The sequence below is a fragment of the Trichosurus vulpecula genome, chromosome 3 (assembly GCF_011100635.1).
Source record: "Trichosurus vulpecula isolate mTriVul1 chromosome 3, mTriVul1.pri, whole genome shotgun sequence".
NCBI classification, from domain to species: Eukaryota; Metazoa; Chordata; class Mammalia; order Diprotodontia; family Phalangeridae; genus Trichosurus; species Trichosurus vulpecula.
In genome coordinates this window covers 206,512,124-206,537,875 of record NC_050575.1, presented here as the reverse complement: position 1 = coordinate 206,537,875, position 25,752 = coordinate 206,512,124, and the positions used below count along the sequence as shown (strand labels likewise).

General features: G+C 41.5%; 1 protein-coding gene across 2 annotated transcripts in view; it reads right to left on the bottom strand.

Moving 5' to 3' along the window:
• The window catches only part of SCARA5 (scavenger receptor class A member 5), a 143,085-nt gene that overhangs the window by 45,336 nt on the left and 71,997 nt on the right, over positions 1–25,752 (bottom strand). For both annotated transcript variants that reach the window (XM_036751622.1, XM_036751623.1), the window contains exons 4-6: positions 10,030–10,704; positions 2,946–3,026; positions 287–385 (exon numbers count right to left, since the gene is read on the bottom strand). In XM_036751622.1, coding sequence (XP_036607517.1) covers positions 287–385; positions 2,946–3,026; positions 10,030–10,704 — 855 coding nt within the window. The remainder of the gene's footprint in view (positions 1–286; positions 386–2,945; positions 3,027–10,029; positions 10,705–25,752) is intronic.

Sequence of the window (25,752 nt, the reverse complement as noted above, 5' to 3'; positions counted from 1 at the left end):
AGAGGAAATTAAAAAAAACCAATATTGTTGAATTTTAAGAATAAAAACTACTGGAGACAGACTGAGATGTGGTTTCTCCAGACTGGGAACAAGCTGTTGGTATTATAACTTCGTGTGTGTGTTGGTGCTGGGGGTTGCAGGGGGAGGAGGAAGGGTTGCACTTTCTGGCTATTTCCAGTCCTTTTCTGCCAGGTCATGATCCTCTTGCAGAGGATCACTGTTGAGGGACAACTAGTGACTTAGGCACAAGATTGGGAACCACAATCTTTATGAGAATTATTAGTACCTTTGAATCCACGCATTCCCATGGGACCTGGGGCTCCCAATGCCCCATCATCTCCTTTCAGGCCGGGCAGCCCGGGAGAACCTCTCTCACCTGTAAGACCTAGAGGAAGGAGAAAAGACATTTAAGTGGTAGTGGGAGTATTGCCACCACTTCCTCATTGTTCCAGATCCGTTCCTTTGGAGATTTTGCAAAATAAGGTGTCAGCTCACTGTGTTTGTCCTCATGAACATTGGGTAATGGCCCACTCCTCCTCCAAACCACTTTTGTCCATCCCTTTGTCAGGACCCTCACTAGGGACATTGCATGAAATGGAGTCACAGATCTGGGAGGTGAAAGGGAGCTCAGAGGCTGTCTAGTCCCACCATACCTGAACAAGAATCCTTTCTACATCACACCTGATCAGGAGCTACCTTTTCTTGTCCTAAGGGTATCCAACGAGTAGGCTGCCCATTTCATTTTTGGATACTACTAACTGTTAGGAGGTTTGTTGTTTTTTTTTTTTTTACCTTACATTAAACCTAAACTTGCTTCTCTACAACTTCTGGCTGATGCTCCTGGTTCCTTCCTCTTGACTGGAGCAGACCTGGTCTCTTCTCTGTCCCGTGCGCCATTCCTTCAGACACCTGAAGCCTCCTCATCTCTTCGTTCCCCACCCGCCTCCCCTGTTTGGCCTTCTCCATCATACCCCACCCCTCTTGCTGGGCACCTTCTAACACTGCCCCACTTCAGCTGCCTTTTGGGTGTTGTCTTCCCCTATTAGATTGTAAGCACCTTGAGGGCAGGGACTTTCTTTTTTACGTTTATATCCCCAGAGCTTACTTAGCACAGCGACTGGCACTTAATAAATGTTAATTGAATGATTGACTAAAATGAGAGATAATATCTCATAAGATTACTATGAGGATTAAATGAGATAACATATGAAGCATTTTGCAAACCTTAAAGTGCCACGTAAATGATAGCCATTATTGTTATTCACCCCTCAAAAAAAAACCTGAACCTTCGATTAAGGCATGCTGCTGTCTGGTGAAGGTACCTGCCCAAGAGAAGGGCTTAACTTTCTGTGATAGGCAGGCATGGCAAACCTGGGATAGAAATCAACATTCATTAAAAATCCATGTAATTCTCTATTTTAAAAAATGAGCCTTATCATAACCATTCATCAATCTTAATAAGGTTACATTTTAAGCCAGCTTTCAAAGAAAAAGTCTAAGGTACAGTTGTGACCTTTCTCATTGATCTTTAACATAAATCACTAGGAAGCATAGACAACAGAGGGTTGGCCTTGGAGTCAAGAAGTTAACGTTCAATCATTTTTTTCAATTGTGTCTGACTCTTCATGACTCCATTTGGCGTTTTCTTGGAGTGGAGTCGTTTGCCATTTCCTTCTCCAGCTCATTTCACAGATGAGAAAACTGAGGCAAGCAGAGGTTAAGTGACTTGCCCAGGGTCACACAGCTAGTAAGGGTCTGGGGCTAGTTTTGAACTCAGAGAGATGAGTCTTCCTGACTCCAGGTTCAGTACTCTATCCACCGTGCTACTTAGCTGCCTCTAGAGTCAAGAAGGCCCAAGCTCAAATCCTGCCTCAGACGCTTAACTAGGGAAGTGACCCTGGGCAAATCACAGCTTCTCTGAGCCTTAGCTTCCCTATCTGTGAAATGTCAATAGGAATAGCACCTACTTCATAGGGTTGTTATGAAAATCAAATAAGATAATATAAGTAAAAATGCTTCAGAAACCTTAAAGTCTTACGTAAAGGTTAGTTATTATTAATAATTCATTCATTCCAATCTGGTTTCAGATCTCTTCTTGATTTTGAATTTTTATCTTTCAGTCCTACCCTTCCCAGGGTTGGCAAGTTATCATAATTTTAAGGGTTGCCTTTTGTTTTTACATCTGAATGGCAGCCAAGTGGTGAAATGGACAGAGCACCAGACCCAGACTCAGGAAGACCTGAGTTCAAACCCATCCTTAGATACTTATTAGCTGTGTGTTCATGGCGAATCATAACCTTTGTCTGCCTCAGCTTCTTTATCTTTAAAATGGGGATGATAATAGCACCTCTCTCCCAAGGTTGTGATGGAGGAAAAAGGGATAATATTTGTAAAGCACTTTGCAAACCTTCAAGCTGGTTATTATGATATCTCTTCTATAGGAGAAAGCATTTATTAAGTACTTACTATGGGCCACAAACTGCCATAAGCACTGGGAATACAGACACCTATACATGTACATGCTGTCTTTCCCATTAAAATGTAAACTCCTTGAAGGCAGGTATTGTTTTGCTTTTATCTTTGTATCTCCAGTGCCTGGTTCATAGTAGATGTTTAATAAATGCTGGTTGATTCATTGAAGGGGATCCCTTAAACTGTAAAATGCCTGGCATCATCTACCTGTCAGATTCTGAATATTTTTCAGGAAAAGCATTCAATTAAACCTATTTTTGGAAGATATCTTACTGTCCTCTTAAGGGGGCAGGCAATTCCTGGTTATGCTGGCAGAACGTGGTGTCTTGGGAAGCCCATCAATCGTGCCATTTAAGATAAAACTAGAATAATTCAAAATTGAGTAATCGAAGGCCCTCCCTGAGGAGTCATGTGACCTCAGGGAACTCAGGAAGGCTTTAGCTCCCTTGCAGGAGCAGCATCTCCTTACTTACCTCTTGGTCCAGGCAAACCAGGAGCACCAGGTGTTCCTCCTCTTCCTTCATTCCCTGGATCACCTTTGGGTCCTGGGGGCCCTAAAATGGAAAAATGGTAGCGGTGTTAGAGATTGCATTCTAGAATCCTGTCTCCAACAGACAGATGAGAATTTGGCTCCCAAATGGCTCTTGAAAAGAAAAAGCTCAAGGATAGGAAGAGAGTCAATAAGAAAAGTGTGGAAAAAGGTGGTCTAGCCCAGCACTTCTTAAACTACGTAACTGAATGTGGGGGGTCGAAAAAAATTTGGCTGCAGCAAAAGGTTTCTGAATGTGCAACGACCAAAAATTAATTCAAAATCAAAAATCTGAGGTGTTTCACCCTTGCCCATGTTGTATGGTGTGACTTTACTGAAGCCTTGGCTCTGAACACAGCATTGACGATTATAAAATCAAAATACCGGTCAACTCCGAAAAAAGCTGGAGATGCTCTACATCCTGCAGTATCAAATATTCTGCCAAGATTTAATTCTTTATGTAAAAATAAATGTTTTCCATAATCATATATGTATAACTCATATTTGATGGCTTACCATCTCAGGGAGGGGGGAAGGGAGGTGGGTAGACAGGTATAGAATTTAGAACTCAAAACTTCTAATAGAAATGTTTAAAAAATTAGAAAAAATAAAGGCAACTCTACAGGCAAAAAAAAAAAAGAAAGAAAAGAAGGGGCACCACTGTACTTTGGCCTGCTTTCAATGCCTTCAGGACAGCACCACTTGATACAATTGACTGGGAAAGAACACTTCTTTTTGACCAAAAGAAATTCAAACGGAAGGTCTGACGCCTTTTTAAACAGAAACAGACTGAATTACATTAATCCTGGGAAGGGTGTGAGCTACATAGCGAGCAAACTGTGACAGAGAAAGGGCAGCTCTGCTCACACTATATTTATCTGAATGGGGGTGTTGTCCCTTCCCAGAAAAGAGGGAGTGAGCATAGCAGAAGTGATGTGAGAGCTGGACAGCTTCCCAGCTCTTCCTAGATTGGGTCATCACAATACACCTTTGTTAATTTGTTCAAAATATTGTAAATTCCAAGTGTGTTAGACATATCCCCGTTCCAAACTAATTATCAAAGCTGTGTTTTGTCCCATTTTTTTTTTGTTTTTAATCTATAACTTTGGGTCCACCACACCTCTACTCCCTTTTATTAGATAGGTTGATTTAGTGATTTAGAGAGAGGGACTTGACATCATGACGATGGACTTGACATCATGACGATGTGGATTTAAATCCTACCTCCCATACTTACTGGCTATGTGATCCTAGGCAGGTAATTCAACCTCTATGAATCTCTTTCATCCTATGGAAAATGGTGTTAATAATAGCACCAACTTCACAGGGTTGTTGTAGGGATCAAATGATTTTAAGTATTTTTCAAATCTTATAGCTCTATGTATGTCAGCTCTAAACAGAGAGGCAACATGGGAGACCTAGATTCAAATCTTTCCTTAGATACGTACTAGTCATATAACCTGGTCAAGTCACTTAACCTCTGCTTGCCTCAGTTTCCTTAATTGTAAAATGAGGATAATAATAGCACCTCCCTCCCCAGGTTGTTGAGGATCCAATGAGATGATATTTGTAAAGTGCTTAGCACGGTGCCAGGCACATAGAAGGTACTTAATAAATTCTTGTCTCTTTCCTTAATTGCTTTGTGTTTTGCATATTCCTCAATATATGCATGTTGTCTCCTCTGTTAAAACCTGAATTCCTTGTGGGTAGGACCTATTTCATTTTTGTCACTGTATCTACCACTTAGCATATGTTCAGTCCTTTTTCAGTCTTGTCTGACTATTCTCCAGCTCATTTTACAGATGAGAAAATTGAGGTAAACAGAGTTAAATGACTTACTGAGGGTTACACAGCTAGTAAGTGTCTGAGGCTAGATTTGAGCTTATGAAGATGTCTTTCTGGGTCCAAGCCCAGTGCTCTATCCACTGCACCACCTAGCTGTCCCATGTCTGGCACATAGTAAAAGCTTAAGAAATGATTGATTGATTGAAAAATTAAAAGATTTTAAAATATAATTTGTGACAAGGAAAGGACAGTAAAAATAAAGATAATACAAAAAGCAGAAGACAGCAATAAAAAAGAAAGGAAAAAAGAAAGGGAAAGAAAAAAGTAAGAAATTCAGAGTAACTGAGTACCAAATATAAAAAACAAATAACTGGCATTAAAAAAAAATTACAGGAAAACCCTGGTTCCGGCCTCTTTCTTGCCTGGGGGTCATCTCTTTATCGTGCCTTTGGCCTCATGGGACCTGGAGGAGAGAACATGAGCAATATCCATTGATGCAATCCATCCCCGTGTCTGGAAAATAGCTCCAAGTGCTTATTCTGCTAGGGTTGGAGTTTGGAAGAAGAACAGAACAGAACATAGGGTGGGGAAGATCAAAGGGGACAGAATCCTAGCTTCATTTTTCTTTCAGCTAAACCAGAACTAGGGAGCTATTTCCTTCTCCTGGCCTTAGCTACTGAAGAAATACTAAGTCTGCCGAGAGAGAGAGAGAGAGAGAGAGAGAGAGAGAGAGAGAGAGAGAGAGAGAGAGAAATGATAGAAAATAAACATAGAATGAGGCCAGCATGCCAGACAGGGGCTACGTGTGGATTTATTCTTAGTCCTATTTCTTTGTTACAAGCAGAGTTCTTTTTCTTTTGAGGTGGGAGGGAGAAGAATAGGGAATCAATCAATTACCAATATCAAGTGTCTCCCATGTGTGCTGAAGATACAAATAGAAAAGTGAATCAGTGGGAAGTAACTCTGTATGTGTATGTGTTTTTAAAGATTATCAGTAAGAGGGGTACCCCAGTGAGACCAGCAAAAGTTGAAAGGTATAAAACGGCTGAAAGACAGGGACATTGAAATGCAAAGGTGGGGGCGGGGGAAAATAATATTTTTTTTATAAGAAAGAAAAAGAAATAATGTGTGCCTGCCTCAAGTTGTACATATCTTCAATAAACTCCTCCTTGATCAAGGAGGATTTCCCCTCCCTCAGACCCATCTCCTTCTTAGGTTTGCTTTAGCTGTTTGAATTCACTGGCCCCTGAAGGGAGGGTGTGAGAGACAGAATATGTGTGTGTGTGCGTGTGTGTGTGTGTGTGTGTGTGTGTGTGTGTGTGTGCTAGGTTCATACTGTATCAATAGAAGCCCCAAGCACTTGAAGATTTGACAGGCTTCTCACCTTCCTCTCCATGTGTTTTCCAGTTGGCTGGTGAAGCAGCACAGTGTAGGAGGAAAAGCCTATGCTGGAGGTTCAAAGTTCTGGGTATGAGTCCTGTCCCTGCTATTCACTAGCTGGGCAAGTCACTCAACCCATCTGGCAAATGGGAATTAACACTACTTGCCCTTCCTACTTTACAAATCTGCCCAGAAACCAAAATGACATGGAGACAATGGAAGGACCAGGCAATGGCAGGAGGGATCATCTGTGGGCACAGGGCAGTTCCCATGGAGCTGGACACGTACTCTGGCCGCACTTGCCTAAACAAGCCTGAGACTGAACCTCGAGTCCCTGGGTGCCTGCTCCTGTAAGTTACTGCTCCCAGACCCATCCAGAGTTCCTTGGGCCATCCCAGCAAGGTACATGCCAGCTCAACAAGAAGGCAGAGCACCCATCCAGCCCTATCCCAGCTGCCCCAATCCTGCCACTCAGGGGTTCCCTTGGTCACCCCAGCTGTACAAATAGAGAGACTTCCTATTCTGACTGTCCCCAGGCACAACTCACTGAACCCTGCATTGTGTCAGCAGCGTGGCTGGCGTGGGGTGCTCTATATGTTATATAGAGGATCATACGAACAGAGGGTCAGAGCTGAAAGGAACTATAGAAGCCAAATAGTCCACCCTCCAGATGAGGAAACTGAGGCCAAGAATAGTGAAAGGACTTGCCCAGGGTCATCCAAACAGTGAAAGGAAGAGCCAGGATTTGAACCCAAGTCTGCTGACCCTAGATCCAGAGCTCTTTCTGCAGGACCCTAAGGTGTTCAATAACTTTTTTTTTTGGATGAATGACATCTCCTTTCCCTTTGTCACCTGGGGTAGCCTCAGAGCCAGCCTTCCAGGACTGTCCCTCCTGCTCAAGGCCCTGTAAGTAAGGAAATGAAAATGGACACTACAGTGGTGCCTCCATCTGTGGCAGGAGTTTAAAGCCAATGCTGGTAGAATGAGGAGCCAATGGCTAGTTCACAAGGCCCCTTCTGGCTCTAACATGCTATCATTCTCCTTCTGCTTCTGATCCCAACTCCCTAGTTTGAAGGAAGACAATGCAGAGGCTGCACCACCTAGAGCTGGAAAGGAACCCAGAGTCTATCTCTGGTCCCACCTTTTTATTTTTCATTTGAGGAAACCAAAGCCAAGGAGGTATGATGTGCTGCTGCCCAGGGTGATGCAGACAGTAAGAAGCCTGGGGGGGGGTGGGTGGAGTGATTTGAACCCAGATCCTCTGACTCTAGAGCACTGCTAAGAGCTGACAACTAGAAAGAGAGGCAAGGCTATGCTTCTGAGATGGGAGGCTCACGTCAGAGAATCTGAGGAAGGGGATGTGCACCAAGAGAAAGATGCATGGAAGGACTCCATCTCTGCAGAACCCAGGAGAAATCGGAGAACTCAGAAGGTCCAGTGGTTGAGAGGAGTGATTTAACATAAGGGGAACAGGATAGGGACAGGAAAGGATCCTGCTTCTGCAGGGACCTATGAAGATGAGAGAAAGGGAATCTCTCCCCCACACCTACCTGGAGCCAGGGGTTCTTAACCTGGGGGTTGAGGACTTATTTTCTTTAATATTTTGGTAATATAATTCAATATAATTTCAGCATAATTGCTTTCCTTTTTAATCCTGTGTGTTTATTTTATGCTTCTAAATACGTTCTTCTGAGAAGGGGTCCCTAGGCTTCATCAGACTGCTCAAGTCTGATGGGGCCCAAGCCCCTTTACTAGGCTGTAGGGACCACAGATTAAGACAGAGAAAGGACCTTGTAGGTCATGTGAGACAATCTCTTCATTTCACAGAGAAAGAGACTGAGGCCTAAAGGGGGTGAAATGACATGTGTGAGGTCACACTGATAGCAATGCCCAGAAGTGGGACTTTAGCCCAAATCCTCATGTTAGGGATCACTGGGGAGATAAGGTTAGGTAATAGAAGGCTTCAAATGCCAAGCTAGTGAGCCTGAAGTTTACTAGCTAGGCCAGTGGTCTCTAAAATGAGGGCTAGGCCCTGGGGGATGGGGAATGAGAATCAAGGCATAGACCAAGGGCTTTATGATCAACCAATCAGAGGGTGGTTCATATCCCACCTTCTCCATGATAATCAATCTTAGGACTTGTCGCCACCAGTATCTCACCTATCCTTATTCCTCTAAACCTCTACCCTCATCATTTCATGCCTGTGTCACAATAGCCCGTTGGTGGGTCTGCCTGCCTCAAGCCTATTTTTGTTTTATTAATAAATGCTAAATAAATAAAAACTTTATTAATAAATTTTGTTTTATTAATAAATGTTTATTGACTGACTTCCCTCATGAGCAAGCTCCTAACAGCCTTCATCTTCTAAATCTGGGGTCAGGTACCATTGGGAAAATTCCAACACAAATGGACCCACCTCCTGCTCCCAAATCACCTCGAGGCTTGGCAAGCACCCTCAGAAAGGCAGGCTTTGCTCTCCAGGGCAGTAACTAGTGAGGAAGAGCCCTGTCTCCCCCTTTTCATTTGGGGTGGGATAGAAGATAAACAGGCATCGATGGGTTGTAATCATTTATAGCTCTCATTACATTGTATTTCCTCCCAAACTTACCCTTCTTAAAACTCCCTGATTTCTATCCAGGGCACCAGGCCATCCAGGTTCACCATCTCAGTGCCATGTTCCCCTCTTCACTCTCTCTCACCTCTATATTCAATCAGTTGCCAAAACATGTTTCAATTTTACCACCTCTCCTATCTGTCTCCTCTCCACTCATACACCCCCAGCCTCATTCAGGCCCTCATCATCTTTCATCTAGAGGACTGCAGCAGCCTTTTAGTTGGTCTTCTTGCCTCAAGTCTCTCCCCACTCCAATCTAACCTCCACTTAGCCTCCAGAATGAACTTCCTAAAGTGCGTATCACTTCATTTAGTAAACTCTGGTGGCTCACTCTTGACTCAGGGACCAAATATTATTACATCTTTAACTCATCCTATATAATTTCTATCATTGTATACATTTTATGATGTACATAATTCATTAATACAATGGTATGTGTATTTCATTTAAAATAAGTAAATATACACATGTTAGGGGCGCATGTTCAAAAATGTTTTACTCTGAATGAACACAAAAGTTTGAAGACCACTGGCCTGGGCAATGAGGCCTTATGGAAGGTCTCTGTGGAGGGGATGCCACAATGAAAGTGTACAAGATGGACTGGAGAAGGGAGAGGCTAGTGGCGAGGAAGAGGCAGTTAGGTGATGCAGTGGATAGAGCCCTGGACTTGGAGTCAGGAAGATCTGAATTCAAATGTGACCTCAGACACCTACTAGCTGTGTGACTCGGGGCTAGTCACTTAGCTCCTATTTAAATAGAGTGGTCAGCTAACAACGGGGCCACCGAGCTCTGTGGAGCAATGAGCAGTAAGTCAATTTCAACCTCCGCAACTCACTCAGCTGTATTAGGGAGGCCTCAGTTTCCTCGTCTGTAAAATGAGAATAATTTTCACACTAACTACCCCATAGGGTTGTTCTGAGGATTAAATTGAGAAAAGTAAAATGCTATTTGGAAGAGACCTGGGCATTCACTAGCGCAGGCGACTGCCATTGGCGAAGCTAGTTCACTAGTGAAGATATGAACTTGCTTAGCAATTTAGGCTTAGCGCATTGCACGGGCACGGAGACGTGAAGTGATTTGCCCGTGATCGCACAGCCCGTGAGTGGCAGAGGACTCGAACCCCGGTCTTTCAGACTCAGAGGCCGAGGCTGGCTCTCTAACCAATGACTGCTCGCAAAGTGCCCGATAGCTAAGGCGCGTGCTCAGGAGGAGCCATGGCAGACATGACAGGGGCGGGGCAGGAGCGTACCTTTCATGAGGGTGATGTTCCTCAGGGCCACCGAGTGCTCCCAGTCCTTGAGCCGCAGCTCCTCCGTCACGTTATTGAGGATGGCCAGCTCCTGCCTGAGCTGCAGCTCCATGCCGATGTGGACCCTGCGCATGCGCCGGGCATCCTCGCTGGCGTTGCTCACCAGCACCTGCAGGTCCCGGAGCTGAGTGTGGTGGATGCCCACATCATAGGAGAGGCTCTGGTTGATGCCGCCCAGGGCCCCGGTCATTTCAGCCAGCTCTTCACCCAGACCGCTCACCCTGGTGGCCAGCTCGGACAGGAGCCTGGCATGATGCTGGAGCAGCAGCTGGCTGCTGTTATGCTCCACCTGTAGGTGGTAGAGCTGCATCTGGGCCGCCTCATGCTGCTGGCTGCTACTGTCCCGCAGGAGGGAGATGGTCTGCTCTGTCTGGCTGGCCTGGGTCTCCAGGCTCCACACATTACCCTCCAGCCTCTGCAGGGAGCTCATCAGCAGACGCAGGGAATCGGAGTGGTTCTGGAGCAGGTCCTGAAGCTTCCAGATGTGCTCCATCATGTCCCCCCGGAGTGGCAGCTGCAGAAATCTTAACTGTAAGTCCCGGAAACTCTCATTCAGCCGGTTCACATTCCAGGTAAGGGCCTTCAGGTCATCCGGAGAACTCTGTGTCCGAGAGACTGCAAAGAGAAGGGATAATTGGTTGTTAACCTACTTATAAGCTCAGGAAAGGAGAAAGAATGGAAAAACAAACCCTGAATAAGGGAGAAACACTGCTTTTCAGGGGTGTCACTAGGGCAGAGCCACTGAGGTTTTATCTCAGGTTGCCAACATCAGGGGGGGGGGGCATTTACTCCTTTGTGGGGATCCTGAGACCATGGATTCTATAGTGACCTATAGTGTAGCCCCACCCCCAGAATCCTATGCCCATCCTCCCTCTCCCCCCTCTTCCCCAATTTTCAGTGTTCTTTTGATTATATTTGTGGTTCCAAGTTCAGTATTTTCTCTATTATATCTGTGGTTCCCAATCTTTTCATGAGACAGTTGGCCTCTGGGCACGGAATCAGGAAGACCTATGTTGGGCAGCTAGGTGGTGCAGTGGATAGAGCACCAGAGTCCAAAGGACCTGAGTTCAAATCTAAGGCTCAGATACTTACATGCTGTGTGACACTGAGTGAGTCACTTAACCCTGATTTCCTCCAAAGCAAAGCAAAAAACAAAAAGACCAAAGTCAAAACCCTACTTCCCTAGTTTACTAATCCTGGGAAAAGCCATGCAACCTTTTTCACTCCCAGTTTCTTTAACTATAACCAACTATTGTGGCAAGTTAGTCAGGTCTCTCTAAGGAAAAGACACCTCCTGTCCTCCTCTCCTGATAGGACTGCACCTATAATCAGACAATGCTATGCCACCACTACTCCCTGTCTCCACCTCAGGTGAAACTTCCTAGTTACAGCTTTCCTACTTTGTTAACCTCAGGGCTAAGGAAGCCAAGAACCCCCAAGTGCACAGCTTTAAAATATAGATTTACAGCTGGCAGGAACCTTAGAGGGCATCTGGTCTAAACCTCTTATTTTAAGAGGAGGAAACTGAGGATCCAAAGAATTACATGATTTGTCCAAGGTCACACAGGTAGTATACTATAAGTGGTAGATTCAACCCAGGATGCTTGTCTTTCAAATTCAGCATTCTTTCCACCATACTCTTAATTTCCATAATTTTCGTGAGGCATCCAGATGTTGTAGTAGATAGACTATGTGAATTTAGGAAGACCTGAATTTAAATCCTGCCTTAGTCACTTAATAGCTGTGTGACCCTGGTCAAGTCATTTAATCACTTTCAGTCTCAGTTTCCAAATCTATAAAATGGGGTAACAGCAGCACCAATTTTACAGGCTCATTTGTGAGAATCAAATGAAATAATATACATAAATCACAAACCCTGAAGTATTGTATTAATATTAGTTACTATTTTAGGAGGGAACACCTTCAAAAAATACACAGACTCCTATAATAGTTATGCTATTAGCTGCTGTCAATTGGAAAAATACTCAATGACCAAATGCTCCTAAGAAATCAGAATGAAATCTCATCAAGGGACTTTTGGGTCTTATCCTTGTATCCCCATTCCCTAGAACAGTGCTTTGTATATAGTGGGCATTTAATAAATGCCTGTTGAACTGAGCTGATCACACATTCATAGGATCCCCAGCTTCCTTCTAAGCATAGCTCAGGTGCCACCTCCTACAAGAAGTCCCACCCCAACCCCTAAACTGTCAACCTTCTTGAAATTATCTTGTGTATACTTTTTATTTACTTGTCCGTAAATGTTGCACCCTTCCCCCCAGGAGAAAGGAAGCTTCCTGAGGGCAAAGACCTTCTTTCCAGACTAGTATAGTGTCTTACACATAGTAGGTGCTTAATTGATGTTGGTTGAATTGAAGTGAATTCTCTTGGAAAGGATACGGCATATAAGCAGAAGACACTCAAATGATGTTTATTGAATTAGGCACCCTCTTCCTTCTTTTAGGCATCCTTTCTACCTGTTTCTGTCTCCTGCCCCTGGTTCTTCCCGCTTCCCAGATCACTCCTCCCTCCCGTAGGCACATCTGAGTCTCCTCCCCTTCCTTTCTAGGCATCCCTAACCTTTCTGCATCTCCTCCCTGATCTTTGAGGCCCCTTCCAACTCTGAAGTTATCATCCTACCTGGCTCCTTTGCTTTCACCTAGGAATCTGAGGAGTGAAACCTTACTGAATTCTTTAATAGCTGTTAGTGTGTGTTAGCTTCCCAACATCTTTGTTGGGACTCACATTTTAACATTACATTCCATAGATGATGCCTTCCCCCCAAAGCATCTTCAGCCATGAGGATAGATCATCAGGAAAATTATTTTTGGACGAGCATCTCCTTGGCTCTCAAACGTATGAAAAAGGTCCCAGCCTCCCCCATCTAGGGTTAGTTAATTTCCTGAAAATTTACTCTCCTCAAATATTAATCTAGTTATCTCTTTGTAATAGTCACAGTATGTTCTATCTCAACTCCTTCTACTCTCCTCCCCCCCCCCCAAGAAAAAATCCTCCCTTAAAAGAAACTCTTTCCAGATGTCTGGTGTCCTTAGCCGGGAACAACTTCTGAGTGTGACTTTCTCAATTTGTATTTAGGCAACCAACCCACTCTCTTCTATTGTCCTGCAAAATTACTTGCAAAGCATTCTTAATAATTCCTGGCATTTTACCCTTCCATTTCACAACCAGAGAACCGAATCACAGAATCAAAGAGCTGTGAAGCTTCAAGGGAACTTAGGTAACAACAAAACAGTGATGTCTTTGGATGACTCAAAAGGCAATAGGAAAGTGCATAGGGGGATCAGTAGATTGAAGTATATGACCAGTGATGACTCATGCATAAGAGGAAGAGTGAAAGATAACATCCAGGAAAAACATGATCAGAGAAGGAGGTAAGTCAGGCATGTTGTTTGTACCTATGAAATATGTTTGTACCTAGAATAAAGTCACTGGCACCTTGGGTAATGGACCATTTATGTGAAGGCATGGACCAGTTGTGCTGGAGAAGAAGGAATAGATTGGTTACAACAAGCCTCTGTGGAGGAAATGGTCAGTCAATAAGTCAACAAACATTTATTAAGCATTTACTATGTGCCAGGCACTGTGTTCAACACTAAAACAGGCCCTGCCCTTCCAGAGTATGCATTCCAATGGCGGAAGACAACATGCAATGCAGCAGGGAATGCAAGATACCTGTAGAGTGACTGGAAGGGAATCTGAAAAGGGAAGTCATTAGTAAATGTGGAGCTGGATAAAGGCCCCTGAAGAAGATGGGCTTTGAGCTGAGTCTTGAAGGAAGTCCAAGAAACTAAAAGGTGAAGGTGAGGGGGCAAAGTATTCCAGGCATGGGGGACAGATTCCAAAGGGACTAAGACCAGAGATGGAATGTTGGACCTGCAAGAAGGCCAGGGTCATTAGACCACAGGAGAAAAGTATAAGAAGACTGGAAAGGCAGGAAAGGGCCAGGTTATCAAGAACTTTAAATGACAAACAGAAAACTTTATGGTCCATCCTAGTGGTATTAGGGAGATATTGGGGTACACTAAGGGTAGGGTAAAGAATGGGGGGGAGGCAGAGCATAACATGGTCATATCTACGCTTTAGAAAAAACCCTACATGGGTGAGATCATGGCTCCACTGAAGTATAATAAATCATATTCATATGAACTTTAAGATTTACAAAGCACTCATGATATCCTCTAATGCACCTGCCCCTCCTCTCTTTCCAGAAGGGAAATAAGTTGAAGCTAAAAGACAAGATGACTTGCCCAAAGTCATACAGTCCAGTTCAATCCAGTGAGCATTCATTAAGCTCTTACTGTAGCTACCATGTTGTTTCATTTGCCCCTCCCCTCAACACTTCCCTTCTTAAAACTAAACATTCTTTCTTCAACAGATTTTCATAAGGCATGATCTCAATCAGGACCCTTTAGTATCCTGGTTGCCTTCCTATGGACACTCTCCAGATTATCAATGTCCTTCATAAAATAAGATGCCTAAGACTGAACATAATCCTCTAGATGTGGTCTAACCAGGGCAGAGTACTTAGGGATTACATACAGTAGATTTAAAACTTCAGTGAACAGAGAATTTGATAGTGTTAGAGTATAGGTCTGACCATATCATTCCCCTCTTCAATAAACTCCAGTGGCTCCCCAAAGATCAAATATTCACCAGTGAACTCTATTCACAATCTGACCTCAATTTACCTTTTCAGCTTTATTAAATATCACCCCCTTCATACATTCTATGGTCCTGTCCAACTGGCCTGCTTACTGCTTCTCATACAAAATACTCATCTCCCAATTTCTATGCTTTTGCACAGGCTGCCCATCTTCCCCCCACCCCACCCCATCCCACGTGACACTGCCTCTCTACATCCTGGGTGGAGACAGTCGCCTATCACCAGAGACTATCTCACAGCTATTTGTACTAGTCTTGAGTCTCAAACCAGGTATTCAGAAATCCCTGTAAGAATTCGTCAGCAAGTGTCAGGGAGGCGATGCTGTGATATGCAAGTGAATTGGATTTAAGTGAGGGAGGGCTATGCAAAGTCACCAAGTAAGAAGGGCCTTCTTGAAAGATGACCAAAGAGACCACCTAAGCAAACAGGAGCCACTTCATGTCCTGCCATCAATTTCCCAAATCTAAAAATATTCTCAAATACACAAAGGCAAACGACATGGAAAAATACAACTTTGCTTCAAAAATAAACTTTGAATTTTGAAAATAAACCATGTGTTTTGATAGCAAAGAGGTTGAATAAAGAGAGTGTCATATTCTTCCAGTTTCCAGATGTCCTTATTAAAATCTAACAGGCCTGGGATTGATTATTTTAAATGTGACAAGATTAGCTTTTTTCATATTTTCTTTTTTTATTATGAGACTGACAAGCATAAATATTAATATTTCCTTATATAAAGAACAATTAAAAAGAAGACTGTATAAAAAACCATGAATCTCTTTCACCCATAGTTTAAAATACATTTTGAATTTAACATGGTAAAATCAGTGTTGCTCTGCTTTTCTGTGGCCCCTTCTGAACTTTCTCTACTTTCTTCTGTATATTTTTAAATGTCACATTGGTATTCTTTCTTTTTCTATTATCCCTCCTCCATTCTCCACCAAAATTCTTATCACCTCCCCTTCCCCCTAAAATCTCTCTCTTATAACAAATAAATATAGTCAAACCAAACCAATACACACATATTGGCTGTGGGTGAAAATATACATCTGGACAAAATTCGTTTTTAGGGTCTCTCAGCCCTTGGGCCCAAATGGCAGCATGGTGGTGCAAAAAGATTATAGGCTGCATGTTGTGGATTGACAGCTTATTCAATAAGCTTCACTTCACTTACCTCATCTGTAAAATGGGAATAATTATACTTGCATTACCCATCTCACAGGGTAGTTTCAAAAAAAAGTACCTTATAAAACTATGTAAATTTTAGCTATCATTATTATTAGAGATAGATTAGATCATGTGCTGGGTTGTTTCTGCACTTAAACTATGTCCTTAGCTATGTCCATGGTCCTTAGCCCAAACACACACATTTATGTAAAAATATTTGCCTTCTCCTTCACCTTGGAATATCATGATAAAATAATGTGTGATGGAGGAACAAGTCTCTAAGAAATACTGAAAAGAGTAAATTTGAAGAGTTTCTTAAGATCATAGATCTAGAGTTGGAAGGGCCCTTAGAAGCCATGAGTCCCAACAAAAGAGAAAACAGAGGCCCAGGAAGGTGAAGGAATGTGACTTACCCAAGCTAAAGTAGGCAGTAAGCATTACAAGTAGGATTTGATTTATTTATCTTTTCTTTTGGCGGGGGGGAGGGGGTTGTTTTAAATTTATTTATTTCTCTTTTAATTCATAACATTTGCTTTTTTGTGTTTATTTTAGGTTTGCTTATAGGTTGACTTTCTAATTTTTTAAAATTCATATTTAATTTACTAATACTTTCTTTTGATATTCTGTTAATTATGTCTGTAGGGATGTGACTTTTTCCTCTGAGGACTGTATTAGCTGTATCCCAGAAATATTGGTACATTGTATTATCATTAAAATTTTCTTTCACATAATTATTGTTACTACGATTTGTTCTTAGGATTTCATTGTTGTCTTCATTTGGGTCTCTGTCTTTTGTTTGTGATCCCTGAACCAATTACTATTTTTATTGTGTTATATATTTACTATTTCTGACTTTTAGTATTTATTTTTAGTATCTCTGTAGCCTAATACAATTTTTAATTGTGTGTAGGATATTTTTTGTAAAAAATCCACGTGATGCTGAAAAATACGTATATATTTTTGCAGTCCCCTTTAGAAGCCACCATAAGTGTTTTAGCTCATTACTAACACTTGGGCAAGATATGTACTGGTATACTAACTCTCTTTTTTGAAAAAATTATTTAAGGAGGCAGAGCCAAGATGGCAAAGTAAAGGCAGGGTCTCGCCTGAGCTCACCCCTAAACCCCTCCAAATACCTTTAAATAATACCTTTAAACAAATTCTAGAGCAGCATAACCCACAAAAAGATGGAGAGAAACAATTTTCCAGTCCAAGACAACTTAGAATGTCAACAGGAAAGGTCTATTGGACCTGGGTGAGAGAGGAGTGCAGGCTGCACCAGCACAGCCCAGGCCCCAGCAAACCAGGAACAAACCTTGGGAGTGACTGAATCAGCAAGAGCAGCTACTTCCAGAGCTCTCAGCCCACAGACAGTAAGAGGGTCAAACAACTGGTCAGAAGGAGATTACAGGGGTCTTTTTGCTAGCAGGGGGCAGGACTCTGTTGCTTTACTCATACTTGGATACAGGTCACAGTCCTAGGTGACAGTCTCAGGGCCAGGAGGAGTACCAGCACACCAGAGCTTGCTACCATAGGGGAACAGGGACCCTTCTCACAGTTCCAGGGAAGGAAAGAGTGCTTGTGGTCACTCACAGACCAGAACACAGGCTGGAAGAGTAGTAAACTGCTCTCCTTAGATCATACCACCTTGCAAGAACTGAAAACTTACAGGTTCCTAGAAGTATCTCTGAAAACAGCTGCACAAACCCCCTGAAACCTAGGACAGCACTCTCCATCCTGGAAACAAAGCCTTACTTTAACAAAGAGTTAAAAATCAAGTAAGAGGTTAGGAAAATGAACAAATTACAGGAAAAAATTATGACCACAGAAAGTTACTATGGTGACAAAGAAGATCAAAACACACACTCAGAAGAAGATAACAAAGTCAAAGCTCCTACATCCAAAATCTCCAAGAAAAATATGAATTGGTCTCAGGCCATGGAACAGCTCAAAATGGGTTTTGAAAATCAAGTAAGAGAGAGAGAGGAAAAATTGGGAAAAGAAATAAGAATGATGTAAGAAAATTATGAAAAATAAGTCAACAGCTTGGTAAGAGAGACACAAAAAAATACTGAGGAAAATGGCACCTTAAAAAGCAAACTACTCCAAATGGTAAAAGAGGTACAAAAAGCCAATGAAGAAAAGAATGCCTTAAAAGGCAGAATTGGCCAAATAGAAAAAAAAGAGGCACAAAAATTCACTGAATGGAAAAAAACTCCATAAAAAGTATAATTGGCCAAATGGAAAAGGAGGTACAAAAGCTCACTGAAGAAAATAATTCCTTAAAACTTAGAATTGAGCAAATTGAAGGTAATGACTTTATGAGAAATCAAGAAACAATAAAACAAAACCAAAAGAATGAAAAAATAAAAGACAGTGTGAAATATTTTATTGGAAAAACAAATGACCTGGAAAATAGATCCAGGAGAGATAAACTAAAAATTATTGGAATACCTGAAAGCCATGATAAAAACAAAGAGCCTAGAAATCATCTTTCAAGAAATTATTAAGGAAAACTACCCTGATATTCTAGAACCTGAGGGTAAATAGAAATTAAAAGAATCCAATGAACACCTCCTGAAAGAGATCCCAGCTTCTGCATTAAAGGATCAGAGGGCTTGGAATATGATATTCCAGAGGGCAAAAGAGCTTGGATTACAACTAAGAATTACCTACCCAGTAAAACTTACTATAATCCTTCAGGGGAAAAAATGGATATACAATGAAATAGAGGGCATTTTTGATGAAAAGACCAAAGCTGAATAGAAAATTTGACTTTCAAATACAAGACTCAAGAGAAGCATAAAAAGGTAAACAGGAAAGGGAAATCATAAGGGACTTAATAAGGTTAAACTGTTTACATTCTTACATGGGAAGATAATACTTGTTACTCAAAAACTTTCTCATTATTAGGGCAGTTAGAAGGAGTACATATAGACAGAGGGCACAGGTGTGAGTTGAATATGAAGGGATGATAGCTAAAAAATAAAATTAAGGGGTGAGAGGAATGTATTGGGAGAAAGGGAAAAGGAGAAATAGAACAGGGTAAATTATCTCACATAAAGAGGCAAGAAAAAGCTTTTACAGTGAAAGGGATGAGGGGGGAGATGAGGGGGAGTTAGTGAACCTTACTCTCATCAGAATTGGCTCAAAGAGGGAACAACATACACACTCAATTGGTTATAGAAATCTATCTTACCCTACAGGAAAGTAGGAGGGGAAATGGATAAGAGAAGGGGGGTGGTGATAGAAGGGAAGATAGATTGGGGGAGGGGTAGTCAGAAGCAGGGACTGCTTTGAAGAAGGATAGGGTGAAAGGGGAGCAGAAAAGGATGGAGGGAAATAGCAATAGTGACTGAAAAAAATTTTGAAGCTAGTTTCTCTGATCAAGGCCTTATTTCTCAAACATACAGAGAACTGAGTCAAATTTATAAAAATAAGAGCTATTCCCCAATTGACAAATGATCAAAAGATATGAACAGTTTTCAGGTGAAGTAATCAAAGCTATTTACAGCCATATAAAAAAGTTCTATTGATTGGAGAAATGCAAATTAAAACAATTCTGAGGTACTACCTCATACATATTAGATTGGCTAAGAGGAAAGAAAAGGAAAATGACAAATGGTGAAGGGGAAGTGGGAAAAATGAGACATTAATGCATTTGTTGGTGGAGTTGTGAACTGATTCAACCATTCTGTAGAGCAATTTGGAAGTATGACCAAAGGGCTATAAAACCATGCATACCTTTTGACCCAGTAGTGCCACTACTAGGTCTGTATCCCAAAAGAGATTAAAAAAAACAAAAATGAAAAGGACCTATATGTACAAAAATATTTATAGCAGCTCTTTTCTGGTGGCAAAGAATTGGAAATTTAGGGGATACCCTTCAACTGGGGAATGGTTGAAGAAATTGTGGTATGTGATCGTAATGGAATACTGTTGTGCTATAAGAAATGATAAGCAGGATGCTCTCAGAAAAACCTAGAAAGATTTACATGAACAGATGCAAAATGAAATGTACTGTATACAAAGTAACAGCAATATTGTGTGATGACCAGCTATGAATGACTTAGCTATTCTCAGCAATACAATGATCCAAGACATCTCTGAAGGACTTATGAGGAAAAATGCTACCCATCCCCAGGCAAAGAACTGATGGTGTCTGAATATAGATTGAAGCATATTTTTTAACTTTATTTTTCTTGAGGGTTTTTTTGGTTTGTTTTCTTTCACAACATGACTATCATGGAAATGTTTTGCATGACTACACATGTATAATCTATGTTAACCTATGCTTGCCTTCTCAATGGGGGATAGGGATGGGGAGGGAGGAAGGGAGAGAATTTGGAACTCAAAGTTTTAAAAATGAATGTTTAAAGTTATTTTTACATGTAATTGGGGAAAAAATAATTAATTATTTGTATATTTTTAACATTTTTTTTAAGTTTGAATTCCAAATTTTCTTGCTCTCTCCTACCCCTCACCCACCTATAGAGAAGGCAAGGAAAGTGATATCAATGAATTATAAATGTGTAATCATGGAAAACTTTTTCACATTAGCAATATCGCAAAAAAAGCAAAAAAAAAAAGTAGAAAATTATACTTCAATTTGCACACAGAGTTCATCAGTTCTTTCTCTGGAGATAGTACTTTTTTCACCATGAGTCCTTTGGAATAGTTTCAAATCATTGTATTGATCAGAGTAGTCAAGTCTCATGGCTGATCATCATTACAACATTGCTATTACTGTGCACAAAGATCTCCTGGTTCTTCTCCTTTTACTTTGCATTGTTTCATTTAGGTCTTGCCATATTTTTTCTGAATCTACCACTCTCGTCATTTCTTATACCACAATGGAACTCCATCACAATCATAAGCCACAGTTTGTTCAGCCATTCCCCAGCTGAAGAGCATCTCCTCAATTTCTAATTCTTTGCCACCACAAGGAGATCTACTATAATTATTTTGGGGCATATATGTCCTTTTCCTTTTTCTTTGATTAGTTTGGGATATAGACCTGGTAGTGGTACTACTGAGTCAAAGGATTTGCACAGTTTGATAGCCCTTTGGGCATAGTTCCAAATCTTGGTTGGACCACTTCATAACGTGAGTAGACTGACTCAATAGGCCATCTTTCCAACTGCTCTAAATGTAAAGCTTTGGTTTTTCTTATGCTAAGCAGGTCTTTCTCATGTGGTTGTGAATCTTACTGAGGAGGTCCTGGAATGCTCCTCAACTTGATGATATAAACAGCACAATATTACCCATAAATAGGAACATCTGGAGGGCCTCACCATCCACGGGGAATCTCTCTCCCATTTGGACCATGCATAGAACATTGTCTATGACACCAGTGAACAAACTTGGTGAGTGTGTCCCTCTTTTTTATGCCTCACTTGGCATTAATACTAAGAGGATGATTGAACACAATCATCACTGTGGTTTCATCTGTCAAGGGATCTTGTATGATCTTAATGAACACATGGAAGACAGCTTAGTGGAGAAGAATCTTTAAGGCTGCATTTATTATCACTACAGAGTCAAATACCTTTTTTTTAATAATCAGCAAACATAGCAGGCTTTCGCATTCTTTACACATCATTCAATTGAGTAAATGTGAAGGTGTGATCTGCTACAGAAAGTTGTCTGCAAAAGCTTACCATGTTTGTTTGTTGATTTTTTAAAAAGTATACCACACCCTCCTTCACATTTTCATTATGGGTATCCCTGCACAGACAGTCTTAAGGATTATAAACAGACCTGAAAAAATAGGCATTCAGCTTTGGAGTGACTGATGTCTTTTCAGCCACCTTTTTTTTTTTTTAAAGTAAGCCACTATTTGTGATCTTTTCTATTCTTTCAGAATCTTCTCCTCTTTAAGATATCTTAAAAATTGATCCCTGGGTGTCTTTACTATTTTTGTTGGACATTTGTATATTTTGGGGTGATTATGAGGTGATCTTTGTGTTGTTCTCTGGGACCCATTCTGCTTACTGATCTCCTAACAGAAATCCATAGTGGTTATTACTTTACTAGCATCCAATAATTCCATTTACAGATCCATTTTAGGCTCTAGGCATCAGCTTTGGTAATCTCACTGATTTTTAAAAATGTAATCCTCATAAATGGTTATTATCTCACCCGGCTCAGGAGCCAAAGGTCCTAGTGAAAACCAAGGGCTGACCGTGAAAGCAATCATGTCTGTTCTGTTTCAACCCTACTCCCCTACAACCACTTTCTATCTCATTGCCTGCAGGTGTACTCCTGTCTCTGCTGTGCCATTTGGAGGCTGCAGATTTCCACGCAGGTCTTCATTGAATAGTTAACCTTATGGAATTCCACTGCTAGTTAAGACATTGCCAGGACCAAAGCCCTTCCACAAAGATGATACCTAGCCTTAAGATCCCCAACCATATCAGATACTGTGTGACCCTAGGTAAGTCACAACCTCTGTTTGCCTCAGTTTTCTCATCTATAAAATGGGGGTAATCATAGCACCTACCTCCCAGGGTTGTTGTGAGGATCAAGTAAGGTAATCATTGTAAGGTGCTTAGCACAGTGCCTGGCACATAGTGGTTGCTGTTCAGTCATTTCAGTCATGCCTGACTCTTTGTGACCCCATTTGGGGTTTTCTTGGCAAAGATACTGGAGTGGTTTGCCATTTCCTTCTCCAGCTCATCCTACAAATGAAGAAACTGAGGCAAACAGGGTTAAGTGACTTGCCCAGGGTCATACAACTAGTAAAAGTTTGAGGCTGGATTTGAACTCAAGTCTTCCTGACTTATAGGCCCATTGCTCTTTCCACTGCCCCAACCTAGCTACCCTCTGGTATATAGTAAGGACTGTGTAAATGTTAGCTATTATTATCATTCATAAATGAGATAACATATGTAAAGCATTACAAAAACCTTAAAGCACTATATAAGAGCTAGCTATTATTATTATTCTTTATTCTGTCCCCAAAATACTTATTCTTGGGTTCCAGGCATGGCCTGGCTCAATTACTTCCTTAACTTGACCACCAGATAAATATTTCTCTTTACAAATTAACCCTCTCCTCTTACCTTCTCTTGCTTCCTTCACATCTCAGCTGAAGCTCCATGACCTGCAAGAATCTTCTCCCGGTCTTCCTTAATCTTGTTGCCTCCTGAGATTACACTATACGTACATATATATGCATATATGTGTGTGTTGTGTGTATGTATGTTTCCTCCTCCATTGGACTGTGGGTTCCTTGAGAGCAGGGGCTGTCTTTTTTGCCTTTCTTTGTATCCTCAGCACTTGGTGCAGTGACTGACTCTTAATAGGCTCTTAATAAATGCTGGTTAACTAACTCCGAAGTCCCTAGCCCCTCTCCCTCTCCCTATTACCTCTAAAAGAAATCAGGTTTTATGAGAATTTCCCACTTCTAGCAACTCCATGAAAAACCAATAGGGAATAAAACACCTGAAAAAAGTCCAAAAATATAGTTTAAAGCCTTATGAAATAAAATCTCTGAATCTTGAGTGTGATGCATATAGCTCACATTCGAGCCCTAGTCTGACTTTTCCTCAGCTTCCCTCCTGTCCTGCCTTCTTCCTGAGCAGTTCCTCAATTCTCTGGGTTCCTCCCCTCCTTAGCAGGTATTATTCTCTCTCATACAGCCCCAGAATTGAAAGTCCTCTGCCCTCTGCTCTTCCACATTTTCTAGTAACTTTTCTGTAGGCATAAGACAGCAGGTCCATGGGCACAATAGGTATTAAGTCAGATTTGAACTTATCTTGAGGGTCATTTATGTTATACGAGCCAACCCAGACAACTGTACATCCTTGTTAATCAACTTCTCCAAAGAGGTGTCCAGGCTCATTACAGTACCAGCATAGGTGCATCTGGATGAGGGGTGGGAGGTTCTAACAACAATGCTGCTAGCAGCTGCTGTGGGGACGCAAGGCTAATAACACCAGCACGCAGGAGGGCTGCTAGCACGGGTCCTTTGATCTGCTTTTCTAAGGAAAGCAACTTTAAGGGGTTAACAGTCTCACTTTAAATGAAACATGCATATACCATTCACTTAGTTCAGGGGGGAAAGCCAGCACCCTGAACTTCAGAGCAAATACAAACAGAAATTATAAACATACATTATATAAACAGAACAAACATAAATCATTAGACAGGCTTCTATCTGTCCCTAGCAATACATACAGTTACTAGAGAGAGAAGCACTAACATCTGGGTTTTCAAAGCCAGGGGGCTCCTTAACAACAGCTACCCAGAGTCTCATCTGGTCAAATCACACAACACTCTTCCAGTGAGTGAGAGCTCCAAACAAAATGCTAACCTCTGAGTGTATATACTCTGTTCAGGGTCAAAGGGCTTCACAACCATGCATCTCAAACCTATATGAACTAGGCTTTCCCTTAGCATAAGCAGGTCACCAGAGACTCCTGATTTAATCAAAGAAACAAAGGCCAGACTCAATTACCTCAATTACAGACTTGATTACCTAAGTGCTCCAAAAGAGAAAACAGTAAAAAAGTCCCGCCCTAATTACCATAACAGAGGTCTACCTTGAAAGGACCCTATTTCCCTCCCAACCCTCACCCCTGGACTTTACATGTGACAGGCTATTATTTGCCGATACTTTCTGCTGTTTTATCCATAGCATTCCCTGGCCCACTCAGAGCTATCCTTCCCCCAGATCTGAGCTGCTGCTCCAATAGCTTTTCAATCCTGCCTAGTTTTCTGGATTTGTTTATCTGAGTGTGCCTGTCAGAGTATACCTTGATGTCTGAATGGTATTACGGTTGCTCTTTCCAAACATAGTTCATACCACCACTCATCTTCCCTCAGTTTTCTTTCCCTCCAGCCCTGTTCATTGTTGCTTTAATTCAGTTTGGGCCTCCCTTTGGAATGTTGCCTCCCTAATGCCGCCCATAGCAGCAACCAGTGGTCTGCATACACCATGCTGCAACTCATACTACAAAAGCATCCTGTAAATATAAGCTAAAGTAGATAAGCAGTATGGCAAGGTGAAATGAGTTTAACTCAGCCCACACCGAGTGCCCTATCTCCTACTCATTAGCTTGTCAACTGTGTTAGCTTATTAACTTAACATTTATTAACGGTGTGGCTTTGATGAAGATTGTCATCTCCATTTTACAGATAAGGAAACTGAGGATCAGAGAAGCAGTGACTTGCCTAAGCTAACACAACTAGTAAATGGCAGTCAAGACTCAAACCCAGGTCTTCAGACCCAAATCTAGTGCTTTTTCTCCTACAATGCAGTGCCTCTAACCAGTTCCCAGAGAAAATCCAAGAAAATGAGGTTCAGTGAGGCAGAAAAATGGTGCCAGACTGAATTTCAGAAAAACCTGGAAAGACTTACATGAATTGATGCTGAGTTAAGTGAGCAGAACCAGGGGAATCCTGTACACAGTAACAGCCACATTGTGCGATGATTAACTTTGATAGACTTAGCTCTTCTCAGCAATACAATGATCTAAGACAATTTCAAAAGACTGATGATGGAAAATGCTATCCATATCTATAGAAAGAACTATGGAGTCTGAATGAGGATGGAAGCATGCTATTTGCTCTTTTTTTCCCTTTCTCATGGTTTTTCCCTTTTGTTCTGATTCTTCTTTCACAACATGGGTAATGTGCAAATGTGTTTAATAGGATTGTACATGTATAGCCTATATCAGATTGCATGCTGTCTTGATGGGGTGGGGCAGGAAGAAAGAAGAAAAAGTTAGAACTCAAAATCTTATAAAAGCAATATTGAAAACTGAAAACAAATAATTTTTTTTTAAAGAAAAATGGTGCTGGACATT